Source organism: Triticum urartu, chromosome 4A (assembly GCF_056163025.1).
Source record: "Triticum urartu cultivar PI428250 chromosome 4A, HENAU_Tu73, whole genome shotgun sequence".
Classification (NCBI taxonomy): Eukaryota; Viridiplantae; Streptophyta; class Magnoliopsida; order Poales; family Poaceae; genus Triticum; species Triticum urartu.
In genome coordinates this window covers 136,749,852-136,769,130 of record NC_141876.1, presented here as the reverse complement: position 1 = coordinate 136,769,130, position 19,279 = coordinate 136,749,852, and the positions used below count along the sequence as shown (strand labels likewise).

General features: G+C 45.0%; 2 protein-coding genes across 9 annotated transcripts; one reads left to right on the top strand and one right to left on the bottom strand.

The window, feature by feature from the left end:
• The first annotated feature begins 67 nt into the window (after positions 1-67).
• LOC125551007 (DUF309 domain protein) lies at positions 68-18,510 on the top strand. 6 transcript variants are annotated; one of them, XM_087518003.1, is made up of 4 exons: positions 68-691; positions 759-946; positions 1,981-2,051; positions 18,290-18,510. In XM_087518003.1, exons 1-4 carry the CDS (start codon positions 172-174, stop codon positions 18,372-18,374), a joined length of 864 nt encoding a protein of 287 aa, XP_087374129.1. In that variant the 5' UTR covers positions 68-171; the 3' UTR covers positions 18,375-18,510. The 6 variants fall into 6 exon arrangements, with proteins under 6 accessions (XP_087374129.1, XP_087374131.1, XP_087374133.1 ...); XM_087518004.1 differs by having other exon boundaries at positions 71-691; positions 777-946; positions 18,290-18,480; XM_087518005.1 differs by lacking the exon at positions 18,290-18,510 and having other exon boundaries at positions 69-691; positions 1,981-2,168.
• LOC125551008 (uncharacterized) lies at positions 2,026-6,030 on the bottom strand. 3 transcript variants are annotated; one of them, XR_007302156.2, is made up of 7 exons: positions 5,535-5,997; positions 4,846-4,931; positions 4,645-4,737; positions 3,843-4,399; positions 2,681-2,832; positions 2,449-2,524; positions 2,026-2,359 (listed from the first exon to the last, which is right to left on the bottom strand). XR_007302156.2 is itself a non-coding variant. In XM_087518008.1 (7 exons), exons 1-2 carry the CDS (start codon positions 6,012-6,014, stop codon positions 5,348-5,350), a joined length of 525 nt encoding a protein of 174 aa, XP_087374134.1. In that variant the 5' UTR covers positions 6,015-6,030; the 3' UTR covers positions 2,026-2,359; positions 2,449-2,524; positions 2,681-2,832; positions 3,843-4,399; positions 4,645-4,737; positions 4,846-5,347. The 3 variants fall into 3 exon arrangements, 1 of the variants encoding a protein (XP_087374134.1); XM_087518008.1 differs by having other exon boundaries at positions 4,846-5,392; positions 5,535-6,030; XR_007302155.2 differs by having other exon boundaries at positions 3,839-4,399; positions 4,846-6,001.
• Positions 18,511-19,279: the final 769 nt, after the last annotated feature.

The window sequence follows — 19,279 nt, the reverse complement described above, 5'->3', positions numbered from 1 at the left end:
GTTAGATATTTTCGCTCTTTCAGTTTTTTTTCTTCTTTCAGACGGGCACTCTTGTGTGGTTGACCGGCGCTGTCGCCGCCGTCCACAAATGACACGGCACCATTTGCCGTGTGCCGTGACACGACTTGCTTTCTTTCTCTGGCGGTGGCGGCCTCTCACCCCGTCTCCGGCATGGACGTCCTGGCGCCGCTGTCCCGCGCGCATATCGGCTCGCCGGCCGCGGCGGCCGCCTCCGCTCGCCCATACGTTCTTCATCGTTTCAACCGGAGGACCATCCGCCGGCGAGGCGCCGGCCTGCGCTGCCGCCGGCGCCTGCTCAGCGCGCGGGGAGAGCGCCCGGCTCCGGATGACGATGAGGACGACGGGGAGGTGGCTGGGTTCGACGCAGCGGTGGCGCTATTCAACGGCGGGGAGTACCACGCGTGCCACGACGTGGTAGAGGAGCTCTGGTACAGCGCCGAGGACCCCGGCCGGACGCTCCTCCACGGCGTCCTCCAGTGCGCCGTAGGCTTCCACCACCTCTTCAACCAGAACCACCGCGGCGCCATGATGGAGCTCGGGGAAGGCCTCTGCAAGCTCCGCCGCCTGCGCCTGGAGGACGACGGCGACCAAGGGCCCTTCTCTCGATTCCGGGACGAGGTCGCCGCCGTGCTCAGCTTCCTCTACCGCACCCAGAAGGAGCTCGCGGCATGTACGTCATCCTCATCCACCACGATCGAGTTTACTTAATTGATTTGAACCTGCCAATTCCGATGAAGCTATGGCGCATCGATCAGGTAACGACGAGCTGTGCTTGGCCATGGATGGCTCCGCGACCTCGTACCAGCTGCTCGGCGACTTCGCTGCCGGGCAGCGGCTGTACCGGCAGGGAGTCGACGCGGACGGCGTCCCGAGCATTCTCTTCTCCGGCCGCTCATCCGGCGACTACCTCGCTCCTCCACGCACGGTGAAACTTCCATCGCTACACGCCACGGAGCAGCACCTCGCGGCGCTCCAGCGCGCGCACGAGTACTCGTAGCTAGTAGTTCCATTTTTGTTGTATACTCGTAGCTAGGTAGCCAGCCAGATGCAACAAATTCGATGAAACTTTGTAAACAAAAAAAATTCCAGGGCAATCTGATACTACTCGTTTATTTTCTGAATGGAGTAGAACAAGCCACGCCACGTAATCCACGTGAAACGTTGATCTGTGCCAAACTTCACTTTCGCATTCGAAAATATGGTACTCCGTCCGGTCTATAATGTTGACATGTTTGACTTTAAAAAAACAACACTACATTTTTGAATGAAAAGAGTATTTTAAATATAACTAGGAAAATGGCCCGTGCGTTGCAACGGGAATACAATCGTCCCTTGATTGATATCTTTTTTTTGCCTTACCAGGATCCATCCTAGCCCCACAATGAAGCCTGACTGTTCCCGTAAAAAAAAATGAAGCCTGACTGTCACCATGATGATAGGGCATGACAGTCTGTCTCGAGAATCCTCGGAATCGGATAGACCTAATGCGACCATGGCCTCCTACTACACATCTGCCCAACATCCTTGCCAAGGCCCAGATGACGGGCATCCTCCCTTGTTGTGTTAGTCGAGGCCGGCGGCCGGCCAATGGCACTGTCATTGCGTGTGCGTTGCTATAGAAAAAAAATGTGTCTAAAGTTTTTATCTTGCGGACTATATCTAAAGGGGAGATTCAAAAGAGAACGATGTGGCTCACGTACCCACGTCATTGTATCTGAAGTTTCTATTTATTCGGGATGGCGCAGGAACACATTCACTAACGAAAGTATAATCTAATTAGTAGCAAGGCACTCGGTATCATCAGTTTGCGTTTTTCTCCAAGTAGCATAGAAACACATCCCATAACCATAATATAATACAGGACGGAGGGAGTATGTTGTAATCAATAGCAAGCAATTAGTTTGGTTACTATCAATTCTCTATGTTGTTCTTACCTTATACAACATGACCTTTTTTCAGAAAATGATACTTGGGGAATCTCATAAAGCTTCTAGATTGCAGCCATTGAACCGATCAACCGAAGGGCTTATGTAAGTTATTACTGTAAAATAAGTCTCAGTCCTGAGAAGAATTCACTTTGAACACATTTCTCTCAGACGGATAGAACAATCCTTGATAACCTATGCCAGTAAGGAAAAATTACTGTATTGAAAAGACCACTCATGCTCCTTCCTCTCACATTAAGTTCAGGCCTCTAACAATCACCGATCTTTGACTAATCATTCTGAAGTAATACAACTTTAACTTAAAACATGAAGAGCAATGGTGTTGTCGCTGCTGAACATGACATCTCCCACTGTTTTGTGTTTTTCCAGTCTACTTGTGCCCACTTCTTCCTCTAAATAGAAATTTGTCAGTGTGGCTCTCTGTATGTCTAATAGAATGCAGCCAATAACTACATGTGTCGGTAATTAATCATGATGTTACCTAAAAAAAGTAGTTAGTCCATTAAATCTCCACCGTGTGTGTCAAATTGCTGAACATGAAGCCTGTCCATCTGTACCTACAAAATAGCTAGAACATCGGTCAGTGAAATTTAAGGAAGATGGTGACGAGCTTCCTAGACTTGAGCTGCTGGGAGATCCCACAGCTAGAGCTCAACGACTCCAGCAAGTCACTATTCCGGAATGTGATTGCGTTCGAGCGGACGTACACGTACCTGAATACTATCTTTTATGATTCTGAATCTTCACAGGAGAGGATTAGTGACATACAAACAATTTGCCTTAATTCTTGAAGACAATGTTAATCGGATTCTCATGTTGAGGAACCATCTTCAGGTACATTTTCTTCACAATCTGCTTGATAGGCCTATATTGATAAAGTGTGACCATCAGCTACATTCACCTCAACATAACTGAGAAGAGAAATATTTTTATGACGGAGAAGAAAATAATGATTGATAGAAACCTATCCAACCATGAATAGCTCAGATTAGCTATTTATAATTTATATATACTACAGTCAAAAATCATAATTTGATCAAAACATAACTTCATCCAAGATTATGTCACAATGGATTGCTATAAGTCCACCAACGAATTTCGGATTTAGGACCAAACTTTCTGCCAGAAGTCAGCCACAATACTGTGCACCAATTTATGCCAACAATGTGTGTGTGTGTGTGTGTATACAACATTGATAGATTAATCTTAAGAAATAATCTACTGCTAGGTGTATGTAGTTTATACCCAGAAAGATATGAAACCTACAGGACACAGCAAATGCTGAAGAAAATGAAGAGTGATGAAATTCTAACAATTTGCAAACATCCGCAATAGGTCCTTAGTCAACATGAACTTAGTAATTCTACAATTAGAAAAATGCAGGATAGTCTGCTGCAGCCAGAATAGTAAAAGGAACTTGGATTATTCATGTAATGAATCTTCTAGAAATTGGCTGCAAGAGACACAATCACCAAACAACAGTTTAACAAGAATTATTTCTGTGCAAGTCTAAAGATATATTTAATGGCTCTTACACAGTTAACTTGGTCTTCTAGAAATTGGCTGCAAGAGACACAATCACCAAACAACAGTTTAACAAGAATTACTTCTGTGCAAGTCTAAAGATATATTTAATGGCTCTTACACAGTTAACTTGGTTGCACAGATAATTACATAGTAGACTATATATGTTGAAGAAACCATGAGCATCGAGATGGCATATAAATTCTTATGTTATGGCATCGCTGATCATCAGTGCTCATTAGGCTCTATACTTATCAAGTCAATGCACAGGAAGAAAAATCAAAAGCATAGCCATGCATTCGCACCATATTTTAGACCAGATGAAAAGAGGAAAGCATGCTTGTTACCTACATGAAATCTGATTTTGGCGGCACAGATGCGCATAGAGTGGTGGCCAATGTTGCTACAGCCGGGGATCAGGGAACTCACCCACCTCTGACTCTCGCATGGCAGCATGGGAAATTACCCTTTTCTTTCAACTAATCTCATCTGAAAACTTCTATGGTTCCATGAACCTCCTCATCTCCCTGCTTGAGGCCTTCTCCTCTCAGATCCAGACGAAACGCCAAGCGGAACAGACGGCCACCAGAGGAAACACAGTATCGCACGGATAGACAGGTCCATGTGGAGCTTGATCTAGAGCTTGACAGCGGTAGGGAATTGGAGTCCGGCAGGCAGCCTTGGTACGGTGATCTGCTCGACCAGGACGACACCGTCCGGCCGCACGGGCACACCTCCGTCCAGCCTTGGTAACTGTCCAACGTAGCGCACTGCTGCTCACCGAAGAGATGAGCCTGGAACCACCATGACCCTCCTCGTGTCCCCATTTGCCTCTTCACCAATCCAGGGGCTACCTCCTCCAATGCTCAAGATTTAGTTTATTAAGTACCAAAATCAAAAGATTGATCCTGCACGGATGAAGGCTTCAGAAGACCAACATGGTAGCGAGCATATTAGAACTGAATATAAAATTACAGCATGCACATGTTGCATTGATATGCATAATTAGAATTTTACAGGGCCAGAAAAATGACACTGTAGTTCACTGATGCGGTTAGAGGTTTGTGCATCCAACCATCCAAGTATAAATGTAGATCCTACCTCTAATATCAGTTTCACTCAGTCAGGAAAGTGTGCTGAATGTTATTCTTACCTCTCTAAATGAACAAGAAGTCCTTCTGTTCCTTGAAAGAGATCATCAATGGATGAGATAGATAAGCATATAAGGCCTCATGATTGCTCTTGCCTAAATGAGGCATAATATTAGAAAAATATATAACACCTCATTTGGCATCAGAGATTTATAAAGTACTTGATCAAGTAAGATCATAGAAAGCAACAGTTGAGCATGTACCTTGTCACGGATCTTCATACTCATAGGTGGAATGTGTGATATGAAGATTGGAATGAAATGGTAGTTCCTGGTTGTTGATATATAATCTGCACTCCGATCAAGCATTGGAATGAACAGTTTTGAGCATAATCAAAGCACGTCATACAACTGTATGCCATTAGAACTCAGTTCCAAATTCATACAACTGAAAAAGAAGATAGATACTACTTCATATATCGTTTTGTCAAGCCAATATTGCCATGGTCATGAAGCACTGGATTCTACTCCCTCCGTTCAGAATTACTTGTCGCAGAAATGGATGTATCTAGATGTATTTTAGTTCTAGATACATCCATATCCGAGACAAGTAATTCCGAACGGAGGGAGTAGATAAGTGTAAATTTAGAGAGTGAGGCGATGCCCCCGTCTGCCTTCCGGAGCTCCCTGCCTTCGATCTCGTGCACGCCTCCCAGGACCGCGTTGGTATCGACCTCGCACCTCAATCTGGATGTCCTCCTCCATCTCAAGCACCTCTTCCCCGTGGATCCGGTTGTGGCCAATGTACAGACTAATTCCCAAACAAAACATTCATTAAGTAAGCATTGTCTCTTTTTCATCTATAGTTCAATTTTCAACCCGATAGAGTTTTGGAGCCCCCAAACCGAGCAGGCATACAGAATGAAGGAAATAAGCAAGTGAAGGAAGCAGACCTTGCCGTGCGGGTGGGCGGGGAGCCGCGTAAGGTGCCCCACGGCGCCAGCAGCAAGCACGGCCCACGCGCCATCCTCTATGCCGCAAGCAAAGCTCCCCGCCGCGGCCGCCGCATGGACGAGCGCGGCCGGTGACGCGCCGGGCTTGGCTAGCACCGCGACGACCACCGGCACGGCGCCCAGGCCCGCGTCCTCCCCCTCCCCGCATCCTCCTCCTCCCGGTCTGCCTCGGCCCGCGTCCTCCTCCTCCCCCTCCCCGCGTCCTCCTCCTCCTCCCGGTCCGCCCAGGCCCGCATCCTCCTCCTCCTCTTGGTCCGCCGACGCCGCCGGGGCCCCCGGTCGCCAACCTGGCCGCGAGCTCCTCCGGATCGACCGCCGCGTGGGGTGGGGCTCCTGGCGGCTGGGATCGGGAGGCGAGGGAGAGAGAGGAGAGCCCGTTCTCGCGTGGGTTTCTGATTTTTTTAACTTAAAAAGGACCATGGGTTGAATACCGTAAACTGTAGGGATTTATTTGCAAAATGGCTGAACAAAACGTTTTCTCACTTACGAAAGGACTGCGGGTTGAATACTAAAAAATTCAGGGACTTTTCTGCGAGACTGCCGCGACGTACGACCAGAAGCAATCGGTGGTTTATTAGTAGGTAGAGATATGAAAAACCAGTGTCTCTTCGTTTGAGAAGGGCTCTTGTTTTTGTCATAGAGAAGCTGATTCTGTGGGCTGTTTTTTATAATCTTATAACTAACAAAAAGGCTCGTGCATTGCAATTGATACAAAATTAATTTATCACTCAAACCACTTTTTGTAAGTAAGAATAATAACGGCAGCGAGCCGAGCGGCACACATGAGGAATGATGCAGGATCAGGGGAGGAAGATTCAAGGGATGGAAAAATCGCGAGGGGGTCAAAGCATTTTTTTTCTTTCTATTTAAGGATGACATTGTGGGTAATTTTTTTTAACTGTAGAGGCAATTTCAAGCAATGAATAAAAAATGAAGAAGCACCTCTTACTTTAAGAATAGAAGAATATTAGTGGAAATAATTACGTGATATGTTCATGTGCATGGTATTCAATTATCGGCCTGAAAATTGTTTGAATAGATCATTATGATGTAGCCACACATACAAATTGGAGCAGCCGTTGTTGTTAGGGCTAGATGGCCGCCTGCTGTCTCTTGCACGCGCTTCTGTTGAGCCTTTTCGCCGCTTGTTGAAGCACTGTGTTAAAATACGTTATCTAATCTTTTTCATCAGTTCGGATTTTAAGAAAAACTTGGCTAACACATCAGTTCAATATAGTATCAGAGCCACAAGGTCTCGGGGTCAAATCATGGTCAATGCACTATTTAATACTCCCTCCGTCCTAAAACAAGTGACTCGACTTTGTATTAATTTTATACTAAAGTTAGTACAAACTTGAGTTACTTATTTTGGGATGGAGGGAGTATAAAAATAGTTGCGATCTAATCCCGATCCCACGCCTAAGGTCTTTATGTATGTCCACAACCTAGACATGAGGAGGAGGGTGTTAAAATATGTTGCCTAGTCCTTTCCATCAATTCAGAATTTTGAGAAACTTGGCTAGCTCATCAGTTCAATACACTACTGCCAGCACAAAGATTCGATCAGGATTTTCCTTTTTCGTTTTTCAATCTCATTCGATCTCTTCCCTTTTCCAAGATTGCTCTTCTTTATCCAATCTCCTTCCATGATTTCACTATATAACTTGCCCTTATAGCCTTGTTCCGTCCATTAACTTGCCCTTCGTAGCCCTCATTTGATCCATTTTCTTTGAAGAAGTGATCCTTGTTTTGGCACGTGTTTTTTGTTCTTTCTCCGTTGTATTGACATAGATCTCCTTTTCCTTTAATTCCCTTCCTATCAATAGGTTGTTCATCGATTTTGGATTGTAGAGATGTAAGGGAGTGATGTACTACAATTTTATATATAAAAAAGGAATCCTACTTTCTACACGTGAGGATGATGTGGTTGAGTTGGTTGTTGCTTACGAAATTGGTTGGGGGATCAGGAGTTCCATCCCTGGAACTCTTGTACTTTTCCTGTTGAGGTGAAAAAATATCACTATGGCGTCGATGCCCCATAGCGGCACTGTGCCCCAAACACCTATAACAATAACAACGTGTAAGGCCCAAAAACCGCGCAAAAACAAATCATTACTTTTGGACGGAAGTAAACTTATAATATGGATGAATGAAGAAAAAACAGAAAAACACACCTTCTTTTATTATTAGGTATAGATACAGGTTTGATTCTCATCTTAGTGTTTTTCTTCAAAAAGAATTATTCCCGGTTACCTCAAGGCAAAATTTGAGGAAACACCGTCAAAATACAAAGTAACTCCCCTCTCAAAAAACACTAAATGAGATATTTACCGTAGAAAGTGGAAATCACGAAACATTAAATATTTTTATAAAAAATATTGTAACCAATTTTGATGTAGGGTAGAACCCCAATCGGCCGATCTTCCACGACAGGAGCGGATACCACGAAGAACACGAAGAACACGAGGAGGGAAACAAGGGAAAACACGGGGGAAACACGAGAGAAACACTAAACCAACAAGAAATAGTCACACATGTGCTAGATCCTCGAGTACATAAGAAATCACACGATCCACGGACAACTAAGGACGATACAAAGGTAGCCGGTCTTCTCCGTGAGGAGGTCTTGAATCCATAAGGGGATCTTCCCGTAACGGGGTCTTGAATCCAAAGGGATCTTCTCCGAAGAGGGGCCGCGGTCTCTCTCGTGGAGTGGATCCGATGTGGATGAGCAATGCTCTATCTCTAAATATGAGCTAAACCAATGCTAACTCTAAAACGTAGGTAGGAGAAGAGTATATATAGTCTAGGTGGGCAAAGGGGTACACGGGCCTCGACCCTTACACTGTGCGCAGACAGGGGAGGCCAGACGTCCGGGCGTCGGGCCGGATGTCCGGGCGTTCGGGGAGGGCCGGATGTCCGGGCTGGTGTGGCTGGCCTTGTCGCTCTCGGGTTCGGGGGTGTCCGGATTTCCGGGATGGAGGCCGGATATCCGGGAGCTCGGGAAGGGCCGGATGTCCGGGCTGGCGGGGCCGGACGTCCAGGGCCTATAGGTGCTTGGTGGTTGAGCAGCTGTAGTGGACGACACTCCAGGGGCCGGATGTCCGGGGGCACGGTCGGATGTCCGGGGCCTGGGAGGTGTTCTTGTCTCCTTTCGTTGGTTCTCTTCATCTGTGGACTTGGGGACTTGTCCGTCTTCACGTGCATCTTCGGGAGGGTCCTCTTGGTACCTAATCATGCACAACATCTCGGACTTAGGTAGTAGCCATGTCTCGAGAGGATCATATGTAATATCACTAAGGAGAGAAGTCACCTCGGTCTCGAGAGCTCTAGCTCGTGCTCGTGTCATGGGTCCTCTTGGCACTTCGTGAGACGATGGTAGGTCCATAGGGATAACCGTAGGATGCTCCGCAACATCTCCCCTCCCTTGGAGAAGATCCGACCTTGGATCGAAATCCTCATCACCACGGTAGGGCGAGAGATCTTTGACATTGAATATGTCGATCACGGAGTACTTGTCGCTCGGGAGGTCGATCTTTTAGGCATTGTTGTTGTAGCGTTCAAGCACCTTGAAGGGTCCATCCGCTCGTGGTCGAAGTTTCGACTTGCGTTCGTTGGGGAAGCGGTCCTTGCGAAGGTGTAGCCACACAAGATCTCCAATGTTGAATATCATAGGTTGCTTGTTGATGTTGCGCTTGGTTGCAAGACGTTGTACTTGGCGCTCGATGGTGTGCCTTGTATCTTCATGCACCTTTTTGAGATGGGTCACTGATGTCTACTACACAACCTTCTTCTTATAGACGTTGTTGGGCCTCCAAGTGCAGAGGTTTGTAGGACAGTAGCAAATTTCACTCAAGTGGATGATCCTAAGGTTTATCAATCCGTGGGAGCCGTAGGATGAAGATGGTCTCTCTCAAACAACCCTGCAACCAAATAACAAAGAGTCTCTTGTGTCCCCAACAGACCCAATACAATGGTAAATTGTATAGGTGCACTAGTTCGGTAAAGAGATGGTGATACAAGTGCAATATGGATGGTAGATAAAGGAATTTGTAATCTGAAAATATAAAAACAGCAAGGTAACTAACGATAAAAGTGGGCACAAATGGTATTGCAATGCGTTGAAACAAGGCCTAGGGTTCATACTTTCACTAGTGCAAGTTCCCTCAATAATAATAACATAATTGGATCATATAACTATCCCTCAACATGCAACAAAGAGTCACTCCAAAGTCACTAATAGCGGAGAACAAACAAAGAGATTATTGTAGGGTACGAAACCTCCTCAAAGTTATTATTTCTAATCGATCTATTCAAGAGTCTGTAGTAAAATAACACGAAGCTATTCTTTCCGTTCAATCTATCATAAAGTTCGTACTAGAATAACACCTTAAGACACAAATCAACCAAAACCCAAATGTCACCTAGATACTCCAATGTCACCTCAAGTATGCGTGGGTATGATTATACGATATGCATCACACAATCTCAGATTCATCTATTCAACCAACACAAAGAACTTCAAAGAGTGCCCCGAAGATTCTACCGGAGAGTCAAAACGAAAACATGCGCTAACCCTTATGCATAAGTTCACGAGGTCACGAAACTCGCAAGTTGATCACCAAAACATACATCAAGTGGATCACGTGATATCCCATTGTCACCACAGATAAGCACATGCAATACATACATCAAGTGTTCTCAAATCCTTAAAGACTTAATCCGATAAGATAACTTCAAAGGGAAAACTCAATCCATTACAAGAGAGTAGAGGGGGAGAAATATCATAAGATCCAACTATAATAGCAAAGTTTGCGGTACATCAAGATCATGCCGACTCAAGAACACGAGAGAGAGAGAGAGATCAAACACATAGCTACTGGTACATACCCTCAGCCCCGAGGGAGAACTACTCCCTCCTTATCATGGAGAGCGCCGGGATGATGAAGATGGCCACCGGAGAGGGACTCTCCCCTCCGGCAGGGTGCCGGAACGGGTCTAGATTGGTTTTCGGTGGCTACAGAGACTTGCGGCGGCGGAACTCCCAATCTAGGTTATGTTCTAGAGGTTTCAGTATATATAAGAGGTTTTGGCGTCGAGAACGAGTCAGGGGATCTCCGGGCTGTCCATGAGGTAGGGAGGCGCGCCCCCACCCTCGTGGGCAGCCCGGGACTCTTCTGGCCCAACTCTTTTACTCCATGTCCTTCCTCTGGTCCAAAAATAAGTTCCGTGAAGTTTCAGGTCAATTGGACTCCGTTTGGTTTTCCTTTTGTGCGAAACTCAAAAACAAGGAAAAAACAGAAACTGGCACTGGGTTCTAGGTTAATAGGTTAGTCCTAAAAATCATATAAAATAGCATATAAATGCATATAAAACATCCAAGGTTGATAATATAATATCATGGAACAATAAAAAATTATAGATACGTTGGAGATATATCAAGCATCCACAAGCTTAATTCCTGCTCGTCCTCGAGTAGGTAAATGATAAAAACAGAATTTTTGATGTGGAATGCTACCTAACATATTTATCTATGTAATCCTCTTTATTGTGGCAATAACATTCAGATCCATAAGATTCAAGACAAAAGTTTAATATTGACATAAAAATAATAATACTTCAAGCATACTAACTAAGCAATCATGTCTTGTCAAAATAACATGGCCAAAGAAAGCTTGTCCCTACAAAATCATATAGTTTGGCTATGCTTCATTTTTGTCACACAAAAATGCTCTCATCATGCACAACCCGGATGACAAGCCAAGCAATTGTTTCATACTTTACTAATCTCAAACTTTTTTCAACTTTCACGCAATACATGAGCGTGAGACATGGACATGGCACTATGGGTGGAATAGAATATAATGATGGGGGTTGTGTGGAGAAGACAAAAAAAGGAGAAAGTCTCACATTGACGCGACTAATCAACGGGCTACGGAGATGCCCATCAATTGATGTCAATGCGAGGAGTAGGGATTGCCATGCAACGGATGCACTAGAGCTATAAATGTATGAAAGCTTAACAAAAGAAACTAAGTGGGTGTGCATCCAACTTGCTTGCTCACGAATACCTAGGGCATTTGAGGAAGCCCATTGTTGGAATATACAAGCCAAGTTCCACTAGTATATGAAAGTGACAAAACAAGAGACTCTATCATGAAGATCATGGTGCTACTTTGAAGCACAAGTGTGGAAAAAGGATAGTAGCATTGTCCCTTCTTATTTTATTTTATTTTATTTTTTGGCCTTTTTTGGCCTTTCCTTTTTTTATTTGGCCTTTTTTGGGACAACTTCTATTTTTTACAACTCAATGATTACAGCTCGATACTAGAACAAAGTATGACTCTATATGAATGCCTCCGGCGGTGTACCGGGATGGGCAATGAATCAAGAGTGACATCTATGAAATTATGCATGGTGGCTTTGCCACAAATACGATGTCAACTACATGATCATGCAAGGCAATATGACAATGATGATGTGTGTCATAATAAACGGAACGGTGGAAAGTTGCATGGCAATCGGAATGGCTATGGAAATGCCATAATAGGTAGGTATGGTGGCTGTTTTGAGGAAGATATAAGAAGGTTTATGTGTGATAGAGCGTATCATATCACGGGGTTTGGATGCACCGGCGAAGTTTGCACCAACTCTCAAGTTGAGAAAGGGCAATGCATGGTACCGAAGAGGCTAGCAATGATGGAAAGATGAGAGTGCATATAATCCATGGACTCAACATTAGTCATAAAGAACTCACATACTTATTGAAAAAAATCTACAAGTCATCAAAAACCAAGCATTATGCGCATGCTCCTAGGGGGATAGATTGGTAGGAAAAGACCATCGCTCGTCCCCGACCGCCACTCATAAGGAAGACAATCAAAGAACACCTCATGTTTCAAATTTGTTGCACAACGGTTACCATACGTGCATGCTACGGGACTTGCAATCTTCAACACAAGTATTTCTCAAATTCACAATTACTCAACTAGCACGACTAATATTACCAGCTTCATATCTCAAAACAATTATCAAGTATCAAACTTCTCATAGTATTCAATGCACTTTATATGAAAGTTTTTATTATACCCATCTTGGATGCCCGTCATATTAGGACTAGTTTCATAACCAAAGCAAATTACCATTCTGTTCTAAAAGACTCTCAAAATAATATAAGTGAAGCATGAGAGTTCATCTATTTCTTCAAAATAAAACCACCGCCGTGCTCTAAAAGGATATAAGTGAAGCACTAGAGCAAATGACAAACTACTCCGAAAGATATAAGTGAAGATCAATGATTAGTTGAATAATTATGCAAATATGTGAAGAATCTCTAATATTTAAAAATTTCAGATCTTGGGATATTATTCAAACAGAAAGCAAAACAAAATAAAACGACGCTCCAAGCAAAACACATATCATGTGGTGAATAAAAATATAGCTCCAAGTAAAGTTACCGATGAACGAAGACGAAAGAGGGGATGCCATCTGGGGCATCCCCAAGCTTAGGATCTTGGTTGTCCTTGAATATTACCTTGCGGTGCATTGGGCATCCCCAAGGTTAGGCTCTTGCCACTCCTTATTCCATAGTCCATCGAATCTTTTACCCAAAACTTAAAAACTTCACAACAGAAAACTCGTAAGCTCCGTTTGTATAAGAAAATAAATCACCACTTAGGTACTGTTGTGAACTCATTCTAAATTCATATTGGTGTAATATCTAATTTATTCCAACTTATCTAGGGTTCGTACCCTCCGATACTACTCATAGATTCATCAAAATAAGCAAACAACACATAGAAAACAAAATCTGTCAAAAAAACAGAGCAGTCTGTAGTAATATATATCAAACGTATACTTCTGTAACCCCAAAAATTCTGAAATAAATTTGTGGACCTGAGAAATTTGTCTATTAATCATATTCAAAAAGAATCAACCTAATCGCACTCTCCAGTAAAAAATGGCAGCTAATCTCATGAGCGCTAAAGTTTCTTTTTTTACAGCAAGATCACAAAGACTTCACCCAAGTCTTTCCAAAGGTTCTATTTGGCACGAACACTAATTAAAACATAAAACCACATCTAAATAGAGGCTTGATGAATTATTTATTACTAAACAGGAACAAAAAGTAAGGAACAACAATAAAAATTGGGTTGCCTCCCAACAAGCGCTAACGTTTAACGCCCCTAGCTAGGCATGATGATTTCAATGATGCTCACATAAAAGATAAGAATTATAACATAAAGAGAGCATCATGAAGAATATGACTAGCACATTTAAGTCTAACCCACTTCCTATGCATAGGGATTTTGTGAGCAACTTGTGGGAACAATAATCAACTTGCATAGGGAGGTAAAACAAGCAAATCTTCAAGATTTTCAACACATAAAGATGAAACTTGATATTTTTGCAATTCCTATAAGCATATGTTCCTCCCTCATAATAATTACATGTAGGATCATAAGCAAATTCAACAATATAGCTATCACAAAACATATTCTTAACACGATCCACATGTATGCAAAGTTGACACTCTTCCAAAATAATGGGATTAACATTAACTAAAGTCATGACCTCTTCAAACCCACTTTCATAATTGTCAGAATAAAATTCAACACCCTCCAAAATAGTGGGATCATTACTTCCTAAAGTTGACACTCCTACAAACCCACTTCCATCAATATAATCATCATAAATAGGAGGCATGCTATTATCAAAATAAATTCTCTCATCAAAACTTGGGGGACAAAAAATATCATCTTCATCAAACATAGCATCCCCAAGCTTGGGAAAAACATTAATTGTAGCAAATAAATTCTCAAACATGTCATTTTCATCTAACATAGCACCCCCAAGCTTGGGCCTTTTCATATCATAAGCATAATCACTCTCATCAATAATAGTATGGATAGCACCAATATTATAGCAACTAATATCATCACAATGAGTAGTAGGAGCAACATCATTTGAGAGGGGTGCCTTTTACCTTTGCTTCTCTGTCTTCTCTTTTTCTTCTCCACATCATGTGGTTTAATCCTCTTTTTGGAGCTCCTTATTAATTAGATTGGTTGAATAGAAGGCTCCTCCTCGTTACCTGATTCATCATAAGAAATAATAGGAGGATATTGGGAAGTCTCTTCCCTTTCATTAGTATTCTCTTCATCTTCTATCTGTTTTCTTGTCTTTATGTAATTGGCAATATAAGGATTTTCAATGCAATTCACCGCACAATACATAAAAATTTCCTCTAGATCAAAATCAAGAACATTATTGTGATGCCCGGATTATTATGCTACAGTAAACCTACGCTAGTGATGACACGTCACCTCTGATATTGTTGCTAACCTCGCGTTAGATCTAAACGTTTCAAAATCAAATTTGAATTTTTGACAAACAATAATTTTTTTCAAAATTCAAAACTAAAATGTTTGGACTGTGACATAATTAAGTTTACTAAATTAGGTGCCACCTATGTATTTTTCCGAAAACTAAATGTTTAGGAGATGGGAGAAAACAGAAAAAGGAAAAGAATAAAAACAAGACAAAAAAACAAAAAAAAGAAACCCCAACCCCCACTGGGCCAGTCGGCCCAGCTGCTAGCCAGGCCGGCCCAAACCGGCCCAGGCGGTGCTCCCCACTCCCCCATAACCCCCCCTGGGCAACCGAACCCTAGAAGCAACCCCCACTCCCCCATGATCTCCACCCTCTCCCTCCAACGCCATCAGGGGAGAGCCCCGCGCGCGTCTCCCCACCTCTCTCGCTCGCTGTCATGCCATCCCCGATCTGAACTGGGGCTCGGCCCCAACACCTCCCGCCGCCCTCGCCGTGACGCCGCCGCTCGAGGGCCTCGTCACCGTCACCACGCCCGTCCCCGGCGTCGTCCCGCCCCGACACGGTCGCTCCCGTCCTCGCCCGGAGCCGTCGTCGAGCCCCGCCTCGACTTTGCCATCGTTCCCGTCCTCCTCCCTGAACCCGCTGCCACTCCCCTACACTGTCCGTGAGCACCTCCCTCTCCCCGTCCGCGACGCCCGTTTCGGCCACCGCGCCTGACTGCACCCGGCGCCGCCCGCCGCGCTCCGTCGTTGATGACCGCGCCCGCCTCTATCGTTGCCCCCGCGCAAGCTCGCACCTCCGGGCGCGCGCCTCGCAGGCCCAGGCACGCCCGCTCGCCTCGCTCCCTCTCCGTCCCCGCTAGCATTCTCATGCCCGCCGACGCGCCAGCTGCGCCCTGGCCATGCCCTGGGCAGCACCCGACCGCACCCCGCCCACAGCCTCATGGCCGCGCTCGCGCGCGCCTCTCCATCCGCGCAAGCGCCCGCCGCCGTTGCTGCCTCCCGCCTGTAGCTAGCGCCCGCGCGAGCCTCGCTGCTCCAGGCCGCAGCCATGGCCGCCTCGGCACCCGCCTTCATCAGCCCATCTCCGCCTGACCTCGCCGGCGGTGAACCGCATCCGCCCCGCGGCCACCTCTGCCAGGCACCGCGCCACCCCCTGGTCGGCGCCCCACCGCACCCCGATGGCCTGCGCCCGCCCCGCTCTGCCGCCCAGCCCCCCGTTAACCACTGCCCAGGCACCCGCTAGCGCCTAGAGCCCGTTAGGCCAAATGCCCCCCTGCCAATTGGGCCCCATGCCCCCAGAACGAAGACGTTAAAAAAGAATTAAATAAATAATAATAAAATTAATTAATTAACTAAATAAGTAACTTAATTAATTCTGTTTAAATTAACTAATTAAGATTAATTAACCTAATAACTAGTTAACCTAATTAACTAATGTTAATTAGTCAAACAGTCGCTGACAGGTGGGATCCACCTGTCAGGTTGACCAGGTCAACTGCTGACGTCATGATGACGACAGCAAACACTATTCTGGATAATGTTGATTTAAATAATTAAATAAATCCTAAAACTGATTTAAATCTTTTAAAATTAATATAAAATAAACCGTAGCTCGAATGGAAAAACTTTGTACATGAAAGTTGCTCAGAACAACGAGACGAATCCGGATATGCAGCCCGTTCGTCCGCCACACATCCATAGCATAGCGAAGACGCAACTTTCCCCCTCCGATTCATCTGTCCGAAAACATGAAACACCGGGGATACTTTCCCGGATGTTTTCCCCCTTCGCCGGTATCACCTACTACCGCGCTAGGGCACACCTAGCGCCGTTACTTGTCATGTCATGCATCGTCATGCATATGTTTGCATTATATTTATTATTTCTCCCCCCTCTTCTCTCGCTAGACACCGAAACCGACGCCGCTGCTACCCAGTACGACTACGGTGTTGACGACCCCTCTCTCTTGCCAGAGCAACCAGGCAAGCCCCCCCTTGATCACAAGATATCGCCTACTCTTCTCTCTACTGCTTGCATTAGAGTAGTGTAGCATGTTACTGCTTTCCGTTAATCCTATTCTGATGCATAGCCTATCATTGTTGCTACAACTGTTGATACCTTACCCACAATCCTAAATGCTTAATATAGGATGCTAGATTATCATAAGTGGCCCTACATTCTTGTCAGTCTGCCATGTTATACTATCGGGCCGTGATCACGTCGGGTGTTGATCACGGGTATATACTATGCATACATACTATACATGTTGTGACTAAAGTCGGGTCGGCTCGTTGAGTACCCGCAAGTGATTCCGATGTTGGGGGCTGAAGGGGCAGGTGGTTCCACCCAGGTAGTGGTGGGCCTAGGTTCCCGACGGCCCTCGACTGTTACTTTGAGGCGGAGCGACAGGGCAGGCGGAGCGACAGGGCAGGCGGAGCGATAGGGCAGACAGAGACCACCTAGGAGAGAGGTGGGCCTGGCCCTGGTCGACGTCCGCGGTTATTTCTAAATAAGACGCTAAACGAGATCTTGGTATTTGATCTGAGAGCTACTGGCCTATACGCACTAACCAACTACGCGGGAACAGTTATGGGCACTCGACGTCGTGGTATCAGCCGAAGCCTTCGTGACGTCAGCGACTGAGCGGCGCCCGCCGGGTTGGACCGCGTAACGCAACTTCCTTTGTAATGGAGGTTGCTAGGTCTGCTCTCCGGCCGCCCTCGCAACGTGCATGTGTGCAATGGGCGATGGGCCCAGACCCCTGCGCCATAGGATTTAGACCGGCGTGCTGACCTCTCTGTTGTGCCTAGGTAGGGCTGCGACGTGTTGATCTTTCGAGGCTGGGCATGACCCAGGAAAGTGTGTACGGACAAAGGGGATCGAGCGTGTTGGGAAATGTGGTGCACCCCTGCAGGGAAGTTAATCTATTCGAATAGCCGTGACCTTCGGTAACAGGACGACTTGGAGTTGTACCTTGGCCTTATGACAACTAGAACCGAATACTTAATAAAACACATCCTTCCAAGTGCCAGATACAACCGGTGATCGCTCTCTCACAGGGCGACGAGGGGAGGATCATTGGTTAGGATTATGCTATGCGATGTTACTTGGTGAACTTACCATCTACTCTCTTCTTCTGCTGCAAGATGGAGGTTACCAGAAGCGTAGTCTTCGATAGGACTACTATCCCCCTCTTATTCTGGCATTCTGCAGTTCAGTCCACATATGATTCCCCTTTTTCATTTGATACCAATGCATACATATGTAGTGTAGCTCCTTGCTTGTGAGTACTTTGGATGAGTACTCACGGTTGCTTTGCTCCCCCTTTTCCCCTTTCCTATACCTGATTGCTGCGACCAGACGATGGAGCCCAGGAGCCAGATGCCACCGTCGACGACGACTCCTACTACACTGGAGGTGCCTACTACTACATGCAGCCCGCTGACGACGACCAGGAGTAGTTTAGGAGGATCCCAGGCAGGAGGCATGCGCCTCTTTCGATCTGTATCCCAGTTTGTGCTAGCCTTCTTAAGGTAAACTTGTTTAACTTATGTCTGTACTCAGATATTGTTGCTTCCGCTGACTCGTCTATGATCGAGCTCTTGTATTCGAGCCCTCGAGGCCCGTGGCTTGTAATATGATGCTTGTATGACTTATTTTATTTGTAGAGTTGTGTTGTGATATCTTCCCATGAGTCCCTGATCTTGATCATACACGTTTGCATGTATGATTAGTGTACGGCCAAATCGGGGGCGTCACAATTATCGAGGGAAAATTCTGGAATATCCTTGATTATACATTTCATTTCTTCATAACCCATAAGCAAACTAAGTTCATTATGATGCGCAAGGGAAATCAAGTCATCACAATTTTTGGACACGATTCGATCATGAAATAATTTGCATTGGATATTTAAATGACCACGTTCATTGAAAAGTTCACAAGGATGGCTAAGAAAATTTAAATTTTTAGCACAAACATCTAGCCTTTCTTGCAACCATTTAGTTTCTAAATACTTATGCCTCTTGCAAAATCTATCTTCCCTATTTGGTTTGTACTTGCAAACCCTATGCACTCCACAAAAATTGACATGCTTATACGAGACATTTTCATCATAACTAGTGCGATCATCATTAGTACTATGGATATTCAAAGAATTCATACTAACAACATTGCAATAATGCTCATCATCCAAAGATTTAGTGCCAAACATTTTAATACATTCTTCTTCTAACACTTTGGCACAATTATCGGAATCCTTATTTTCATGAAAGACATTAAAAAGATGAAGTATATGAGGTACCCTTAATTCCACTTTTGTAATTTTCTATTATAGACTAAACTAGCGAT

Bases quoted from the DNA above. Each gene is read 5' to 3' on its own strand.
- LOC125551007 (XM_087518003.1), top strand. From the start codon at position 172: ATGGACGTCCTGGCGCCGCTGTCCCGCGCGCATATCGGCTCGCCGGCC. The intron at 692-758 runs GTACGTCATCCT...ATTCCGATGAAG, and splicing joins CCAGAAGGAGCTCGCGGCAT to CTATGGCGCATCGATCAGGT. The intron at 947-1,980 runs GTGAAACTTCCA...ACCTTTTTTCAG, and splicing joins ACCTCGCTCCTCCACGCACG to AAAATGATACTTGGGGAATC.
- LOC125551008 (XM_087518008.1), bottom strand. From the start codon at position 6,014: ATGGTCCTTTTTAAGTTAAAAAAATCAGAAACCCACGCGAGAACGGGC. The intron at 5,393-5,534 runs GTCTGCTTCCTT...TTTGGGAATTAG, and splicing joins CCGCCCACCCGCACGGCAAG to TCTGTACATTGGCCACAACC.